The 18,340-nt window shown below is 36.2% G+C and overlaps 2 protein-coding genes across 4 annotated transcripts; both read right to left on the bottom strand.

Annotated features, from left to right (window-relative positions):
* Nucleotides 1–150: 150 nt before the first annotated feature.
* On the bottom strand, nt 151–6,159 carry bbs7 (Bardet-Biedl syndrome 7). 3 transcript variants are annotated; one of them, XM_008326668.3, is made up of 20 exons: nt 5,884–6,159; nt 5,688–5,755; nt 4,866–4,931; nt 4,681–4,743; nt 4,380–4,555; nt 4,115–4,301; nt 3,922–3,994; nt 3,710–3,817; nt 3,469–3,599; nt 3,106–3,190; nt 2,904–3,006; nt 2,594–2,786; nt 2,303–2,377; nt 2,159–2,227; nt 1,919–2,058; nt 1,553–1,717; nt 1,320–1,429; nt 1,121–1,224; nt 521–644; nt 151–393 (listed from the first exon to the last, which is right to left on the bottom strand). In XM_008326668.3, the coding sequence occupies exons 2-20, from the start codon at nt 5,721–5,723 to the stop codon at nt 260–262; spliced, it is 2,142 nt and encodes a 713-aa protein (XP_008324890.1). In that variant the 5' UTR covers nt 5,724–5,755; nt 5,884–6,159; the 3' UTR covers nt 151–259. The 3 variants fall into 3 exon arrangements, with proteins under 3 accessions (XP_008324890.1, XP_024919046.1, XP_008324891.1); XM_025063278.1 differs by having other exon boundaries at nt 2,159–2,224; nt 5,688–6,159; XM_008326669.3 differs by having other exon boundaries at nt 255–393; nt 521–682; nt 5,688–6,159.
* Nucleotides 6,160–6,279: 120 nt separating this feature from the next.
* Nucleotides 6,280–11,798, bottom strand: tmem33 (transmembrane protein 33). The gene is made up of 8 exons (XM_008326670.3): nt 11,652–11,798; nt 10,573–10,642; nt 9,343–9,437; nt 9,027–9,214; nt 8,852–8,919; nt 8,145–8,278; nt 7,824–7,907; nt 6,280–7,585 (listed from the first exon to the last, which is right to left on the bottom strand). Exons 2-8 carry the CDS (start codon nt 10,618–10,620, stop codon nt 7,456–7,458), a joined length of 747 nt encoding a protein of 248 aa, XP_008324892.1. The 5' UTR covers nt 10,621–10,642; nt 11,652–11,798; the 3' UTR covers nt 6,280–7,455.
* Between the last annotated feature and the right edge of the window lie 6,542 nt (nt 11,799–18,340).

Genomic DNA, 18,340 nt, shown 5'->3' with positions numbered 1-18,340 from the left:
GTGTGTGTATAGCTTGTATAAAAATAATTCAGTATCCTATAAAAAATAACAACACCTTTAAAGATGTACAATGTAGGCAATTGTTCTGTTTAACAATCAGAATAAATAAATATTTTAGTAAACAAACAGATACAAACAGTATCTACGGGATTGTACATTTTATTGTGTAAAATATCTATTGATAAACAGAAAATTTACAATGCAAAAGCACATGTCAGAATTTTGACACCTACATAAATATTGTTTCTAATATCTAATATTATGCCTCACAGAAAAAATCTAACAGAGAATTTAGGTCATAGTTGTCAAGTATTTCTAATAATGACGACACCTTAGTTTTCACATTCTGGCCTTTAAACTTGAATTTGTCAATAAATAGGTCTGTGATCATTCCTATAAAAGAGAAAAAAAGATACATTTGTTAGTACATGAGTCATCATACAACAACTGACAGTATATGATGTTACAACTCTCTGAATTAGATACATGTAGTAAACTATGGTGATAATGTTTGCCCTACCATAGAGCCTCTCAAGGTGTGCTGGCTGCTTCTTGTACTCCTCCAGAAGGCTGGCAGACTCATCCAAGATGTTTCTATACTCTGGGATGAGGAAGTCAGAGTTTCCCTCATGGATCTGAAGCTCCTGTCAATCGGGACGTGGAATGGATTACAAATCCTAACCTAATTTAATACATAATACAGATAAATACAGCTGTTTCTTACACACAGTCTATGTTTTGCACAGAATGCAATGGTTTTGATAGTGTTTCAGTAAAATAAATGTACTTTTTTACACTTCACATTTTCCACTAGAAAACATGAATACTGTATATACAAAAGATATGCAGTGGGGCAGTGGTGGCTTGGTGGTTAAGGAAGTCTTGGATCCAGTGGGTTTCAGGTTCAAATCCACAAACTGCCAAGTTACCATCTGAGCATGGCACCGTGCCCACACACTGCTCCCTGGGCGCTTAAACTGCCCCCTGCTCACTTTGGTGATGGGTAAAAAACAGAGGTCACGGGTGTGCTGTGTCACAATGACAAGTAGTTTCACTTTCCTTTCCTTGATTTAGCTCATTATTGAAAATTTGGCAACAACTTACTTAAGTCTACACTTACTTTGAGAGCATCGATGAGCTGAACCTTTCGGGCCAACACCAACTGGAACTCCAGCTTCGGATGGATCATTCTGAGAGTGTGACTTACGGAATCATCATTTATATCTGCCAGATAAAATACATTTAACACAAAATATTAACATAATGAATTAAACTACACATCAAAGAAAGAAAGAAAGAAAAAAATACACTAAATTTACCGTAAGAAATATTAAGGTTGATCTTTCTCTTAGTTGCTTCTTTGGAGAGGACATCACTGAGTATGGAGATTGTGGAGATGTTGTCTGACCTGAAGTGACCCTCTCCTTTGCTAAAATATGCACCAGAGAAACATTTTAATTTGATCGGAATCATTAAGTAAAATAGGTTTAAACTCATTTTCTGCAATAACAGAGAATATACTTTTTTTTGGGCAAAGATTGTGAATATCTACCAGTAGTTAGCTTCCAACTGTGTGCCGAGGAAGGTGTTGTGAAAATAGAAAGTGATGCTCTCTCCTGCTGGTGTTTTCTCAGGCACCTCAGGCAAACAGAAAACGACCCAGGAGTGGATCTCTGCAAAACTGAACTGACCCACAAGACTTAGTCTGTTCATGGGCCTGTGAGTAAAGGTAAGAAAGAGATAGGGAGCAAGGGAGAGAAAGACAGTCTTTTTATGCAGTCTTCACCATCTTTAAACTGAAAAATAAACAGGTTACGCTAATGTACATATTTCTGTAGCAGAAAATACTGAATATACATTTTGAAGGTTTAAAAATGTACACATTTTTTTTAGGAATCAGGAAAGTTGCAGTCTTCACCTGTCTTGGTCAATGCTGTGAGTGCGCTGGTGCAGGGACAAAGGTTTGATCTGGTATTGTCGGACCTGGCATGTCTTTGGCTGCAGTCTGGGGGTGACGTAGGCCTGCAGGGTCCCATATTGGCCTTCAATAGATCTTACCTGTTAATGTGTTTATTGGAGAGTACCACAGTGCTCTCTCTGTAAGAAGCACACAATCAGGGAGGAATTTATAATGCAGTTATTAAGTAGATTTCTTAACCTTAAGCTCCAGTCTGGTTGTGTTAGCCTGACATCTGTAGGTGGCCAACAGGAAGTTTCCATTGGGCTGCTGCAAACAAAATAAGAGTGTGAAAACTGACAGAGCAACATCTTATTTTTGACTCCACTTGGTGTAGATGCTCACCTCTGAGTCACATTCACTGAAACTGACAACAGCTGAGTTTTTATCCACATCCAGAAGGTCTATGGGAACATCACTCTGTAGAGGAGACATGCATATTTAAGTATGCTCTGAATATTGGACTACCACTTGTGTGTTTTTTGTTTTAGCCTTTTAAATTCTTGTTTTGATTGATTTTGTTATCCAGGGCATCTTTGCTAGAGCTGCTAATAATAATGCCATCCTCCTGATTTGTTTAGCAAAGGTGATATATTTTATTCTATTCTATTTACTTGTAGCTTTGAGTGTTCACACCTGCAGCAGCAGATTGTCAATGGCCGTCTGCACCTCCAGTGTGAGGCAGTAACTGGCATCATCTTGGCAGAGCGTGAACTTGTCATTAATGCTGAAGGTAGGCACGGCAGACACGGCAGTACTGGACTGAGACGTCTGTTGGTACTGCTCTCGTCCCTGCAGAACTTTGACCTGCAGCTGTTCCAGCTCTGCCCTAAAGACCAAACCAAGTATATGGATATGTTCAGTACTTTTATAATTTAGAAGCCCAAGCTGCTAAAGATTACATAAACACTAACCCACTGAAATAAAAGCCGAGCTTAAAGTGTACCTGAGTGCTTCCACTTTGGACTGAGTCTCTTTACTCATCCTGACCTCGTCTCCAGGACCAGCTTCAGCCTTTTGTGGCTCAGTGGTCAAACCAGTTACCCATCCTAGGAGTAAGAGCAGCTGATGCATCAGGATTCTCCACTGCTAGTGAAACATTAACTGTATGTTTAACACAAACTGTTTGCAACACTTTCTTCAATCACCTGTGTAAGTGGCTGCCAAGACCTCATCATAAGACTCTTTTCCCACACATCCACCCTGGATGGAGGTCACACTCTCTGACAAGACCTAAGGACAGAAAATGGTTATTAAAGAGATACATTTGTTGGCGCTCTGTGTAGCTGCTTCATCTCCAGATAGGAGAAGTAAAAATAGCAACTAAACTGGAATTTAACATTTTATACATATATTGCCATCTATTTAAACTTATTTCCAAATTTTACAGATAAACTAAATTTTAATAAGGTGCTTATCTATATATTTTTCAATGCCCATAAAGCACTTCCTGCCAAGCCACTTTTTGGGGTGGGATCAATAAAATCTTATCTTATCTTACATACACTCACATGATCAAAACGTAATGTGGGTTCATTAGAGCTGTCGAAACCATAAACCTCTAATGTCCCATCGTCCCTGCCCACCAATACATCATTCACTCCGTCTCCAATGATGTCATAGGTGTCAATGCAAAGAATTCCTGAAGGACAGTGGAAATTGAAATTTCAGCATAAACAATGCATCTCAAGCAATAAGACACCAGAAAATGTATGTCTCCTATCTGTTGCAACCCCATAAACGTCAACATACCTCCTTTCTTTTTGTCATTGTCAATTTCCCATTTGCTTGAAGCAGAGTGTTCGCCAATCTGGACCAGACCAATTTTACCATCGGTAGTACCATAGAGGAGTTCATCTCCTGTAGAAATATATCTTTATTATTATTATTTATCTTATTATTTATTAGGAATCAGTTCTTAGGTGTATTATTTCAAGACACAGAACAAAATCAGGTGAACTTTCCTCTGGTTTTGTTATACAATTCTAAGACAGATGGAGGACCAGGGACTTCAATGTCATAGGCAAGTTCAGAACCCTGCACAAAATAAGACCAGAAAAAATATTAAATAAATGTCATCTGATTTATTTATATACAGATATTTCATTTTTCAGGGAGAATAACTCACATTCTGTAATAACAATTAGACATACTCACTTGTAAGACTCTAAGAACACGATCTTGGCACGCCAGGACTGGACTGAGACGAGTCAGATTCTCGGAGGAAACACATGTAATATCATTGATTTTGTCTCCAGAGAGATAATAGTTCTGATCCTTGCAGTCACAGTAGTGGTTGTAGATGTAACTGGCACAAACAAACAAGTCAGCACCTGATACATGCCTGGAAAACAGTGTAAAAAAGTCAGTATTCGACAGTGCCTGAAATATGTCGAAAATATTAAAAATTAGTGGCTCCTACATGGCATTTATGTTCTCAGTCAGGTTGGCTTCAAAGGTGAGGAATTGTTTTCCTTTTTTCGTGAATCCTCGCACCTGAGAACCAGAACAAACAAAGATCTTCTCCTGTGGAGATCCAACAGCTCCTCCAAGGTCCATTCTTATGATCTTCTGTCCTGGGAGTGTTTTGAAAACCGGCTGGAAAGGAACGTAAAATCACTTCCAGTAATAATGGAACAAAAAAAAAAAAAAAACAACAAAATATGTGCTTTACTGTTTACAATACAGACAAATATGAGAATATTTTTATACAAATCACCCACCACAGCTTCTCCTTTTTTTATTCCAAAACACGTCAGTATTCCATCGTGATCTGCAATAGCAACCTGAAACAAAAGGACAGAATCAACGTAGAGTAAATAACCAGTCACCTGAAATCCATCGCTTTCAGCAGTGCCAGAATTGATACAGAAACATGGCTGCAGTGTTGCTTTTATCGTAATATAACCTTTTGTGTTGTCTTTCTCCCCTGTGCAGGAAGCAGCCTCATGGTTTTCTGAGAAGTCACACCAACCTAGAAATAAACAGAAAATCTTTCATCAACACAAGGTGGACAGAATCGAAAAGACACCAGAAAAAAAAAACCTTTTTGTTTTTTACTGTCCCCAGGACAAAATTAAATTTTGAATCTGAAACAGCAACAACAGACTTGACCACAGTTTACATTTTGCTTTTTTATAAATAGGTCCACTTTATAGATCCAAAAAGGGCTCGTTTCAAAGTAGTATTTAGAAATGTCAATAATTTACAGTACTGTTTAAGAGTTTTAGGAAGTTGCATACATTTCTCCCCCCACACGCCACCTAATTATTCGAGTATTTAAAGCATATGTAGAGAAGCATTGTTTTTAACATCACTTAACTGCAGAATGCCAAGGGAGCCGACCTGAGTGACAGACGCAGTTAAAACCACCGTTTCTCTTCATCTATACTCTAAAGGCAGCACCTGGTTCTCCATATTTACGAACAGAATCGTGTTTTGCTGGCCAGTGTGTGACTCATTATCATTTTCTTCAGAAGAACATGATACTTATACATAATATTACGACTACAATACGACTATATATAAATACATTATATGTGTGTATGTATTTCGTAGACTTCTGAAACCAGAATAACACCACTGGTCTTCTTCAAGCCACAATTTGCAACTACATGGTAACAACCATTTTTTACTGTCTATAAGTGGTACATGATCAAAAAAAGAATAATTTGAGATTTATAAAAACAGATAAACACAAAGGTGATCTACCTACAGACCTCACTCTTACCTGAATATAATCCACTCGATTCAGGTTTAGCTCCATCTTCTCTCTCTCTCTGTTGTGAACCTCTCTTCCTTTTTTAAGAATGCACAAGAATCGATAGTTTTTTCTACTTCAGATTAGTCGGAGTGTGTCATTCCGACATGTCGTGAGTAGAACAGAAGAAGACTGGGATTAAACATAAGCAATGAGATTAGCTCACCGTGCTAAGGATATCCTTTAGGCTAACGGGCTAACAGAAGTTGTTACGTCAAGCGCTTTATTCTTAAACGATGAAAACTAAATCAACACTTTTAAAATATACGACATATTAGTATTCAGATTGTTCCAAGACCGAGTATTTTAGTAAAACATCATTAAAAGCCATTTTAAACGTTTTAGTCAGTGGACAGTGCAGCCTCAGAGATGAGGATGAAATGTAGTTGTCCGTTGCCAACGGTGACGCGTACTTCGAAACAACATACGACACAATTGGGTGAGAGTAAATGACAATGGTTGAAGCTGTGCTTTGATTGGTTGAAACTTGTCCCAAGGATTCCTAATAGTTTTAATTATGAAACTGTGTGCAGAGGTTTCTGACAATTCTGTGAAAAAGGTATTTTTCCAATGGATTTGTTTTGTTTATTTTTAATATATTTTTCTCCATGAACACATACATTCATCATCATTTATTTCAGTATTCTCTTTGCTTCTCGAAATTATATGGTTTTAGACCTAAATCGTCTTTTGGGTAAGAGACCTTTAATAACTAAGATATTTAAGTATCCCTTACTAAGATTACTTTTCATCTCAAATACATATCAACTGAACAGCAGATACCATCAATAAGAAATACACCTTGATTTTCCCCACTAAATGCACAAGCAACAACATGGCTCTATTTCTATACTTTAATGTTTTATTAGTTTAATTAAGAGATCAATTATTTTTTTATCATAAAAACATTTCTTTGAGCATTTAAAGACATTTCACTTGGCAAAAAAAGAAATCATAGCATAGGTTTTTGGAAAAGTCAAGTCTACAATAAACTCAGAAACAAGGTCATATTTCAGGCAGATTTCAGATTCGTAGACAGAAACATGCATTGTGCACAAAGAAGTTATGTGGTACCTTAAGGTTTCTATAAAATACAGCAGATATCTTGTTTCTCGATACAAAACCGTGATATCAGACAAAAGTAGATTTTATATGTTAAAATTATAAGTTTGTGGACAATGACAAGAAATATTCAAGGTTAAGCGTTAAGATAAATAACAACACCTGATGAAATTGACATTAAGATATTGGACTGGACTGCAGCTGCGAACAAACTGCATCCAAAATCCAAGAACAGCATGATTATTTAATTTAAGATACTAAACTTAGAATGTTATTTCTTCTCCAGAGGGAAAAAAAATAATTTGACGAATAAATAAGGAGATTATAAGAAATGGTAATAACATCTTGGAAATGGAGAACACAGTTGATGTTCACTGTGCTCAGTATTTGTAACAAGATGAGAAGTGTTCGCTGTTAAATGAGGTCACATTGGGAAACACAGCGAAAAGAACATCACCGGGAAACTTCAGTGCATCACTGTCTGCTTTTCAAAACTCCACTCAAGATACCTGGAGAAGTTGGCGGACAGGCTGTAAAGATGACATTCAGAAAACAGCTCCTTCTGTTGATGGCATTGTCTGCTTCCATCGCCGTATAAGTCACATAATATGTGGTGAAAATAAAATATAAAAAACAAAACAACAACAAAAAAAACCAACCTATTAATGAAACGGAATCAGACCCCGGTGGGTGCAAGGCGGCTGATGAAGGCAATGCTACTGAGACACATCCTTCTGAAGAAAGCAGGACAGGCAGGTTTCATGATAAAGTGCTCCAGAAGGATACGCAGCTCTGTGAACAATGTGCTGGATGAAGAATAGGCATGATTATTTATTACTCAATTCTGAGAGCAACTTATTGAATGAAAATCCTGTGCAAAATGTGGTAAAAACATCAATTTCAATTGAGAAACCTGGTTTTCAAATTTGACTTGGAGGTGAAGTATGTTAAAATTATATTGTATGTTATGGTCTGTAAAACTTGGATTGTTTCAGGACAACTTAATGTAACATCATGTAATAATAATCTTTCATTTAATCTTACCGACAGTATGGGTTTCTCCTGGATGTGTAGCGGAGAGTGAGGAACCTGTAGTAAATGAAAGGCAGAAGCAGGCTTCCCTGACCACTGTTAACAAAATGAAAGCCACAGTATTAGTTACACCACTGCGAAGTCCTATTTCTATAACATTTAAAATATCTTAAACGTGACTAAAATACAGAATAATCCTCCAAGAATGTAGCTGGTCTTGCAAGATGTTTCAAGATAGTTGTGAAATCAATTTCACTGTAGATTGATTTGTCTGGCTATTTTAGGCACATATAAATATTTCCAAAGAAGCAAGAAAGTGATCTTAAAAAATACCTGAAGAGCATGAAAATAGTTGCTGGCATCAAAAAAATCTCATTGCAGGCAATGAACTTGAGTATGTTCTGCTGATTGGTTGTAAGTTTGTCCAAAAGATTTCTGATGAACATCAAACTGTTGGGACCAATTGACTGCAAAAGAAAACAAGAACAAATAAAAACACATGGAAAGTTCACATGGAATTCTCATACACATAAGTTAATAGGCTGTACTCTCAATCATTATCTGATATTATTAGTTTTTGGATTAATTTGTGTCCCTCTACAATTGTTTGTGATTAATTGTATAATTAAAACACCATTTGGCTGAAGATAATGTTTCTCGTGGGTCTTGAATAACAAACAGCTAACTGCTTCCCCTCAGACATTTTAATAAATGGCATTAAAAAGCCACAGCAGCTGCTGCAACACCACACTCAGGGTTCAGACAATTAAAAAACTTTTAAAGTTAGATTATCATGTTTTCTGGGGCTTTTTAACAGGTGAACAAATGAAAGCAATGAGCTGAAACAACTCATCAGTTCAATAATGTATTACATAGCATTGCTGATAGTGTTGTAAGGGCAAAATAAATGAATACCTAACTAAAAAAGTTAACACAGCTGGACCTTTAAAATATTTAGAATCATTTACTTATTTGAACCAAAAAAAAAAATAAAAATAAAAATTGAGCTTTTGTTTTTTGGGATTTCTAATAATACCTACATCAAGAACCTTCTTTGTGTAGGTAGACGCATGAAGCAGAGAGAAAAGGAAGACTGGAAAAATGCTCACTGGAAACTTGGGTTAAGGATCACAATCCAAGGAGAGAATCAACCTCATTTAACAAGTTATTTTAGACAGAAACATAACATAAGGCTTTTTGGCAGTAAAAGGATACTCGTGATAGGGTATGAGTTGACCAGTATGAGCGAATACAGCAAATAGTGGCAGCTGTCCTCTTGTAAAGCCTGAGCCAGAAATGCTCTGCTTAATTGGAAACGTGGAAGCCTTTGATGCAATCGGAGGGCACTGGTGAGGGCATTCGCTAACAACGCTCTCTGATAAAAGTTTGCTGCAGCATAGGGACTGAAACAACACAAGTTGAAGGACATACATTCAGAAATACATTCGCAATTGATAAAAAAAATAAAAGAAAATAGCACAGAATTGTCATTGTTGTGGGTACAATACCATAAAACACTAAATGCACTTACCCCAAAACTGGCAGAATAAACATTACAGAGCAGTAGACAGTAAAAAGTCTTGACAGCCACATTGCAGTTTCCAACTTGTTGCTCATTAAAAATGGCTGAGAATGAAAAACATAAAAATACATTAAGGAAATGTGTGCAGACGCAAGTGGATTCAGGCAGAAGGAAAATAACATTACTCAATTTTGACAGCACACACACACAAAATCAATAAGTTGATGACTGGGCCTGGGAAAGAGACCTGGGTAAGGGAATTTTTTGTACAGTTTGACATAAAGATTTTAACAGCTGACATGGAAGGTACCTAAAAGTTCACTTAGTCAGCACGCAAATGCTAAACAAATTTGGTTTAACTTAGAAGTTAATTTCACAGCCTCGAGTTCAAAAGTCTGGTCACAGGACTGAATCTGTAAATCAAAGAACACTCTGTGTCTGTGGACACGCAAAAACAAGCACTAGATGCATGTGTCACTACAAAACTGTTTGTGTTTACATGGAAGACTCTCAAAATGTCACTATAGATTAAAAGGTGATACCTTATATGAAACTATTTGTCAAATTAATTTTAAAAAAAGGCACAAGGAGAGTCGAGAAGCATACAAAGTTATACAGTAATATTCAATAATTTACAATTTAGACGAGATGAAGTTCCAACCAACAATTCAACCAAAATCCAACCAAAGAGATCACAACAGTCAGATGTAAAATTACATGGTTGAATCTTAATCAAGCAATGAGTGAATACATTGTATAATGGAATGAAATATTTTTAACATAATACATTTTCTCTTCCTTTAATTATTTCTTTTTTCCCCATTGGTTAGAATCACAAACTCACTAAATTATATACTTAACAAATATGGTTCATCGTTTGTAACATCATTAGTTGTTATAAACTGATTGCAAAGAAAACTTAATCCTTTATAAAATGATTATTTCTTACACTGGGCACATTTATTTACCACTCACATTTTTACTATTAGGGTGCCACTTTTAAGCATAAATGCAGCAGATTGTAAAACAAGCTCCATTAGATCAGATAGCTCAGATAGATCGATAGATCGATAGATCCCTCGTTGATTCCCATTGGGAAACTAAGAAAATTCCAAAGTCCAATTGGTTCCAAAATCCAGGTTTAACCCAATCATTTTAAACATCATAACTAGACATGAATCATTTTATAAAATAACCCACTAGAATGATTATTGTTTATTCTGTAACAAGTCAACTCACCAAAGGCCCCAGCTGGGGTGGGGGGCTTTGCTGGTTTGCATCAGCCATCTTTGGAAAATGTTTAGTCTTTCTGTAACACAGATCATACACAAAATACTACTTGAAACTGGCTTATTTTCAACAGCAATACAATGACTATGAACTCATTGGAGAGTAACATAAATTGAGGTGAAATCAAGTACATTTTTCTTGTCAGTGTATAGATTAAAACGCTGTCATTGTCCATAAAGGTATCCATCCATCCAGCAACTTAAAATATTATATAAAATATAACACAAACTAATTGTACGACATATATACACCACATACAATGTGGTGTATATAAGTGTATTACATATTATAACCACATGATCATCACTAAAATTAAAATAAAAAAAAAACTTTAAAAAAAAGTTGACATTTTCAAAAAAGAGATAAATCACATTTTAAAAAGTGTCAACCCTGCTTCTGTATTTCCCCATTTATTTCACCATTTAACCTAGTCTTATAGTAATTTTGCTCATACATATATAACGTGAGTCATAACCAAAGGCATAGTCAATACCCTATATTTACTTACTGCACACATTATCACTGTAGAAAGAAACGTTCCACAGTCCATCGTACACGGCGAACATTTAAAAAAAAATAACATTAGAATAGTACCTGTAGCTCTTAGAGTAAATGTTTATATTACATCGAAATGTCTTGCCTTGAGGTATTCTAAGAAACGTATTTAAAAGATGATGTAGCTATGCTAGCTTAGCTAGCAATGGCTAACTTGGATTATTTGCAATAAAACACTGATTAAAATTATTTTTAAATCGTTTCGATTAGGTGTTGATCGCATAATACAATTAAGACCGGCTTGTCTTAGTATTGCATTTACATGTAAACCAAAGGCACGCTATCCGAAAGCAGCTAACACTGCAGGTGAGTCTCTAGAATATTCGGTTACTATCGTTACTTGCATTGGTGCTAACATTAGCCCTAGCTGCCGGACTTCATGACAGCTCGGTGCCGTTTTAAAGTGTTTGTACAGTATTTTTGCTTTTTTTAGTGAATATAATAACATAATTAAATATATATTTGTGTCTCACCAGTGGTACAGCGCCGAGAGTTTATTTCCGTAGTAAAATAAAGCACAGATGTTCAGCACAGACCGTAGAGATGCGTTTGACTAAGAGTCCACACTGACAATTGCCGACGTTGTATCAGCTGACCCTTTGGAACAAACCTCGCGAGATCTCATGACCTTGTTTTATATACACGGTTCCTGTCTATAGGTACTACACGGAAATACTGAACATCAAGAATTTGCGACTCTGAAAAAAATTATATATTTTTTTATTACATTTTACAATAAGGCAATCATTATTATTAATTGTATTTCTCCCATATCCTACAGGCAACATTTTAACGCAACATAGCTGTCTACTGAGAAGTGAACACATAACACATTCATTCATTCATTCATTTTACATTTCGTACAAATTGTGTTTTGTTTTGTATATATGGTATGATATACCTCCACGTTCCATAGAGCAGGAGTAAAGTAAAAAAAAAAGAAAAGAAAAATTACAAAGACTTAAATAGTCGTTCAATAAAAACTATATTGCGCATGCGTCACAGTCAACGCCCAGACACAAAGACTCTCTGGTTTCTGTTTGAAATTGGTTTCATTGCTTAAAATAAGTATTTATATCCTGGATAAAAACCAGCACGACTTCTTTCCTTTTAAAAACAGTTACATTTTAAACACACGCTTGTCGAAAACCTAGTTATGTCCCTAATTTACTCAAAATCTTGATTTAAATGTGATTAGACTAACCAACACAAGAGGGCGCACTCGACCAGATGATGATTTGCAGCAGATTGACCCAATATCGTGAGTTGGATAATTATTTTACCTTTAAGTGCACCTTATTTGGTCCCAACATGTTTTAAAATTTTACATCGGAGTGCTGGTGTGGCGCACATATGCGCACATTTTTGGCCCGACAGACGCAGGGTGTGTGATGTGTTTGCTGCAGATGCCATTTGAAAATATAGGCAGTGTAAGCACTGTAGAATCTAATTATTTCTTTGCAAAACCTAATTAGGCATTAAAAAAGGTTAACGCCAGCGCCTGAAACGTTTTTGTTTAATAATCCCATTACTGACGGCTCATCATGTATAAAATGGTGCAGGAGGACACTAAGTTTCCACTTGTTAGAGGGGAATCTCTCAGAAATAGTCGCAGATATTTTTGACACTGTCTGGTTTTGGAAAATTGTGTAGGTCTATGTAATTAAACTGCGGGGACTCGGCACAGCACACAGAATATAGGTAAGGCTGCAGCGTCCTGTCCTGCTCTGCATGCATTTGTTATTTTTAATGTTTTAAAGGATGGTTTTGTCTGTCTGCTGTAAAAAAAAAAAGGAAATCGTCCACGTTTGATCTCTTTACTCCCGAAATCGCTCCATTTGTTCAGAACTTACCAAAAGCGGCACAGCTACTAAATAATAACCGAGAACAGAGCTTGATGATTTTTTAGGCGTCAGCACCTCTTGGACCATTAACACTGAGTCACCAGAGAGCTGAAGGTGAGGAATTTAAATGAGACAACGTTTTCTGCTCGACTTTTTAATTTGTCCGTGCTCGAGAGGAACCGCGGTGATACGCCTTTGGTGCGGTGTTTGCAGAGACAAGTGTCTCCTGCGCTGCCAAGTTATGAATATAAATGATTTTACAGAAATATGTGAAGGTAAAGACTGTTGGAACACACACAGTCTCGTTAGATTATGGGGAAATTTCAAGCCAATCAACGTGCGCTGCTGCATTTTTCCATCTTTAGAGCCAAACTTAAATCTCTCGTTACCAAGACCGAGATGATGAGACGCCTTTATTTCCCCAGGCTTGGACCTGCCTCCGGTAAACATCCATGAGTAACATCCACTATGGTCCTCGCACCTGCTGCACCTTAAAATAGCACTGATGTGTCACTTTTTAAAAACAATTGTTTTCAACATTTAACTTTTTAACCGCAAAATCCGACAACTTTTATCAACAACGATTTATCTATGACCAGATGTGACCCTTACAGTCGATTTCTGAAACATTCTCAATACAGGTTTGTGTAGAAAGCTACATATTGGAAAATGTTGCATTTTGTTGTTGGATTTAATCATGGTTTTCAGAGTTGTTTAATCAGCTTTTTAAAACTGTAAATCGAAACTCAAAAAACAACCTATATTTCTCCCATCTTCTATGGCTCCTATATGCTCCTAATCTGCCCGTCATATTTGCTGATTATTTTTATAGATGTTATTACTTTAAGGATTCAATAACTGTTTGACGACGAAATCAAACGCAAGCATTTTCCCATTAGTTTTATTATTTTAAATCATTTTATTATTATTATTATTTTATTATTATTATTATTATTACACGCGCACAAATGTCCAGCTGCGATAGAATACCCTATAATAATGGGTCAAACTTAACCAAAGCTTCTCTTTTTATTCGTCATACACCGTTAAAAAACATTTTACATAAAACAGATAATAATAGAATTACACAACTAAGCAGCTTTACAGCCATTATCGCATTTTGGGAATGATGTATACAAAAAACTATAAATAAAAATGTCCCGTTGATTGATTTTTAGTATTAGTTAGATAGATAGATGATAACTGAAAAACATGTTTTTATGATTAAAATAAGAATTCAATTGAAATACATTTGTTCTTTGTAATAATTATTTACAAAGGGTTGTGTTGTTTTGTTCCAATAACTGTTCATTCATGAGGAGGCCGAACTTGTCTTTGTAAGTGAACATATATAAATGTAAGAATACTAAGATAATATGCAGTACATTCTCACCGGCGACACAAACACGGAGCCTTTGGGTTTCACTTGAGCAAATAGTAATGGTATTATTTATCAATCCGTCGTTGTTCCTTGATTTAAAAAAAAATAACGCCTGAAATGCCCAATAACAATAATAATAATAATAATAATAATAATAATAATAACAACAATAATAATAATAATAATAATAATAATAATCGCGTCAGCCTTATCATCGACATCATGAGGCGTGGACACGTCTGACTTTTCTCTTACGTGGTTGCTTGGTGTTTATCGGTGCCTGGCAGCTGAATTGTTCTTCATTCTTTTGCCTTTTTTTTTTGTGCTCCTTTTCTTCTTCGGTTCTCTTTCTGATCTCAGACTTTTGATTCCTCCTTTAATCTTTCCTCGCCTTGTTGCTTCTGCACCACCAGCTCCCTATAGAAAAAGGGCAGAATTGAGTTAGAGACCGTGGCAAAAGTGTCCTGACAGAAATAAACCGTAAAGTGTGTTTGTAATGGCTGTTGTGTCCATGACTCTGCATCCATTCGGCCCTAAACAAACAGCCTGTGGAAGGAGAGGGAAATCGGGACAAGCGAGGAAGAAGAGCCGGTGTGATAGTGAGGAAAAGAAGGACACGGTTGATTTTCCTCCGACTGGTTAAAGAAACAAGAAAAGCTCCAGATCAACAGGCCTTTCTGTCTTTTAGCTGTTTGTCTAACTGATAGATGAGGAGGTTCAGGAGGATTTCATGACGGGCTGTGGTTGGACTGGTTGGAATTTATGATTTAAGAAAAACAGAAGAAAGAATATTAAAATATTAGAAGACAGATAACGCAGAAAAAAACATGAAAAAATATATCAATAAATGTTTTGTTTTACTTAATATTCTAAGTATATACATATATTGTTTCAAATTTTTGGAAGCTGTTCACAGATATTTTTTTCATTTTAAATCACCTCAAATAGTTTTAAATTAGTATTATGATACACTAACAAAATAAAAAAAACCCAATAGCAACAGTGTAATTCAAACTGTTCAAATGTAAACGAGAAGACAGCTAAAACATAGCTAAATCTATACGAAAGAATAGTCAACATAGGTTAGCATGGCAAAATGAGCCAATAAACAGCTACAAACGAGCTAATAAGCAACAATAAATAAATAAATATAATGTATATGTTTATGTATATTTTCGTCCAAATAGGATATTTTATTTTCAAAATATCAAATGTAAAAATACAACCTCTAAGTAACTATTTTTCGAGTCTTTTTTAAGCCTTCACTGATGGTTACAGTTGGCTAGCCTTTCACAAATACTAATAACAATATATTATTATTATTCAACCGTTGCTTTTTTTTAATAAACCATTACATGTAAATGTCTTTTTAATCTCACATTTTAAAAATAATAAAAAAATATAATACAAAATATTGAAAATGTGAAAAAAAAAAAAACACAGACTTTTACTAATCACTGAATTGGACCAACTGTGTATGATTTTAAACCCGTTTATTTTACAGTATGTTTAGGGTGAAGGTAAAGCCGAGAGCCTCGTGCCTGAGCCAAAAACCAATGATGTATAGTGCAAAGGAAATGCAGCAGAAAGATGACTTTTCTCCCCTTTGAGAGCAGAGCGATGTTTGTTTCTGCTCTGAATGGGAGCCTGTAATGGAACTGATGGCATCAGGATTGTCACCACAAATGGTCTGGGCGTTTTGCAAGGCTGTTTGACAGAGGCTATTATGTCATTGGTCACGTCCCTCCACTCTTTGCTTGCTTGGGTTTGAATGGGAGTGAATTAATCAAATGGCTTGAGAGAGATCGGCCAACTTAATGCACTTTGTGTCAAGGTCTGCTGCGATCTCAGACCCAGTCCTAGACCCCGGGACTAAGGCTGTACCTGTGAGGTCCTTAACTAAATGTATCAGCTGTTTAAATCCTCACCTTTGTGTGGTATTCAGGCAACTCCTGGAGACATTTTGCTATTTGCTGATATTTCCTGGCTATATTTTAGGTATTTTATTTATTTATTTTGAAAGAATGTGTTTTTAATTAAACCTATAATCTTATTTTACTTATTGCTATTTTTATGTAAAATTCTTTCTTATAAATGTTTGCTAATCTCTGGCTATTTTGTATCTACACCTTGGCTAGTATTCAGCTATTATTGTCATTTTGAATCAAATTTTAGCTGGTGTCTTCCTGTGCTTTCATGTGTTTCTCAATGATTATTAGATGTGATTTAAAAAAAAAAAGCAGTCTGCCTTTTTTTAATCTATTGTCTCTCACTTTTACAATAACTGTACTGTCCCCAAAGTTGTTTTTATTACGTCAGACTTGTCTTTACATTTCATGAATCGACAAAGATCTTACATTTCTATATTTGTCACATCATTGTGAGTCTACAATATTTTGGATCCAACCCTCCTCTATTAGCACAAATCCAAGGAATGTGATTTTGTTACAGTCAAAAAAGTTTCAACAAGAAGTGGAAACATGTAGTACTGCAGTATTTTCTTTCTATCTATCTTCTTCTTGTGACTATTTCTATATATCATTTGTTGGACATAACCAAAGCTATTGCGGCAGCTATTTTGTTTCCTGCATAATAAACATATTATCATCCATGTTTGGGGGTGCAGTGACAGCTATGATGAGATGTCATTCATAATTTGCCCACTTTGCTTGTCTAACTCACGCTAGGAGATTTCTGGACCCCAACTGGTCAAAAACAAAAAAGCCTCTAAATGGTTTTTATTTGAATGCATATGTGCTGCCTGTCAGCATCCACCATCCTGTTTGTTTTCCAGGAGGAAAAAATGGACCAAATCCCGGCTCTGTAACGTTATTGCTTTATCAAACACAATCAGAGCTCAAATTAATCAAAACACTTCGTTGGACTAAGTATGCATGAGCATTGTTTGGCTGTAATGGATGGCTTTAAAATTTGACGTTATTATTCCCCGTCATTTCTGGAAACAAATTGAACATTTATTGCATATATATTAAAAATTATACAGTCGTGGAGAGAGGCTGATGTCTCCTTTATTGAGGCGCACCGAGAGGTGAGGTCTCACTGGATCAATTTCCCTGTCTTGTTACTCCCGCAAGAGGATGTTTGGAAAATGCCTGCACCGCTAAATTGATTCAGAAACGAATTCATAACTTGGGGGGGTTTAAGCAATTTTCTAGCACCTCGTTTTTTAATCATCTTTTCTTTATGTTTCACATTTCAATTTGCTTCAAGTATCAAAACAAAAGTTTTTGTGCCTTTTTGCTTCCCACTGCAAATTCAGCACCGCCTTTTCTTCATTCTTGGGAAGAAAAAAAAATGTATTTAATAAACTGGGTTTTGGGTGGCTTCACAAACATAGCCATTAAGCAGTCACAATGCTTTTATTGTGCACTTGATCTCAAAATAGAGGCTGCTCTGACTGCAGGATCCAGACGAACCTATGGAAAAGGGCCCTGTCTTTGTCTGCCTGTTTGGAGATAAATGGCCCGTGTCAACCAGATGATTAGTTTGCACTATTAAATTGTCAAAAAGGAAGGATTTTTCCCTAATAGTGGCTTTTGGTGAAGAATTATGGAATTCAGAGTTGTCTGCGACTGCTGGGGAACTTGCAGGGGTTGAGGGCGAAGGTCAGTCAGAGTTCTCAGCTGCGTCCAGTGTGCCACCACAGCGGTCAGGGAGGATGCAGAGACAAGTGCAAGCCTATTTTCTACACAATTGTGCCTGCAGAAAAACGCAGATACAACGGCAGTCATGAGCAACAAGCTGGACTGGGTTTTACCCACCACAACACATGTACAAGTTGAGGGTGAAAGTGCCAGCTTTTCAGTGCCATGAAGCCAGGTGCCAATTCTGTATGCTGGATAAAATGTGTCTAGAGGTGGAATATGCAGAAGATTTCCATAAGAAATTATTCATGGGACAAGTAGTCCTGTATTTG

The sequence above is a fragment of the Cynoglossus semilaevis genome, chromosome 15 (genome assembly GCF_000523025.1).
Source record: "Cynoglossus semilaevis isolate Cse_v1.0 chromosome 15, Cse_v1.0, whole genome shotgun sequence".
Classification (NCBI taxonomy): Eukaryota; Metazoa; Chordata; class Actinopteri; order Pleuronectiformes; family Cynoglossidae; genus Cynoglossus; species Cynoglossus semilaevis.
This window is presented reverse-complemented; position numbering and strand designations above follow the sequence as displayed.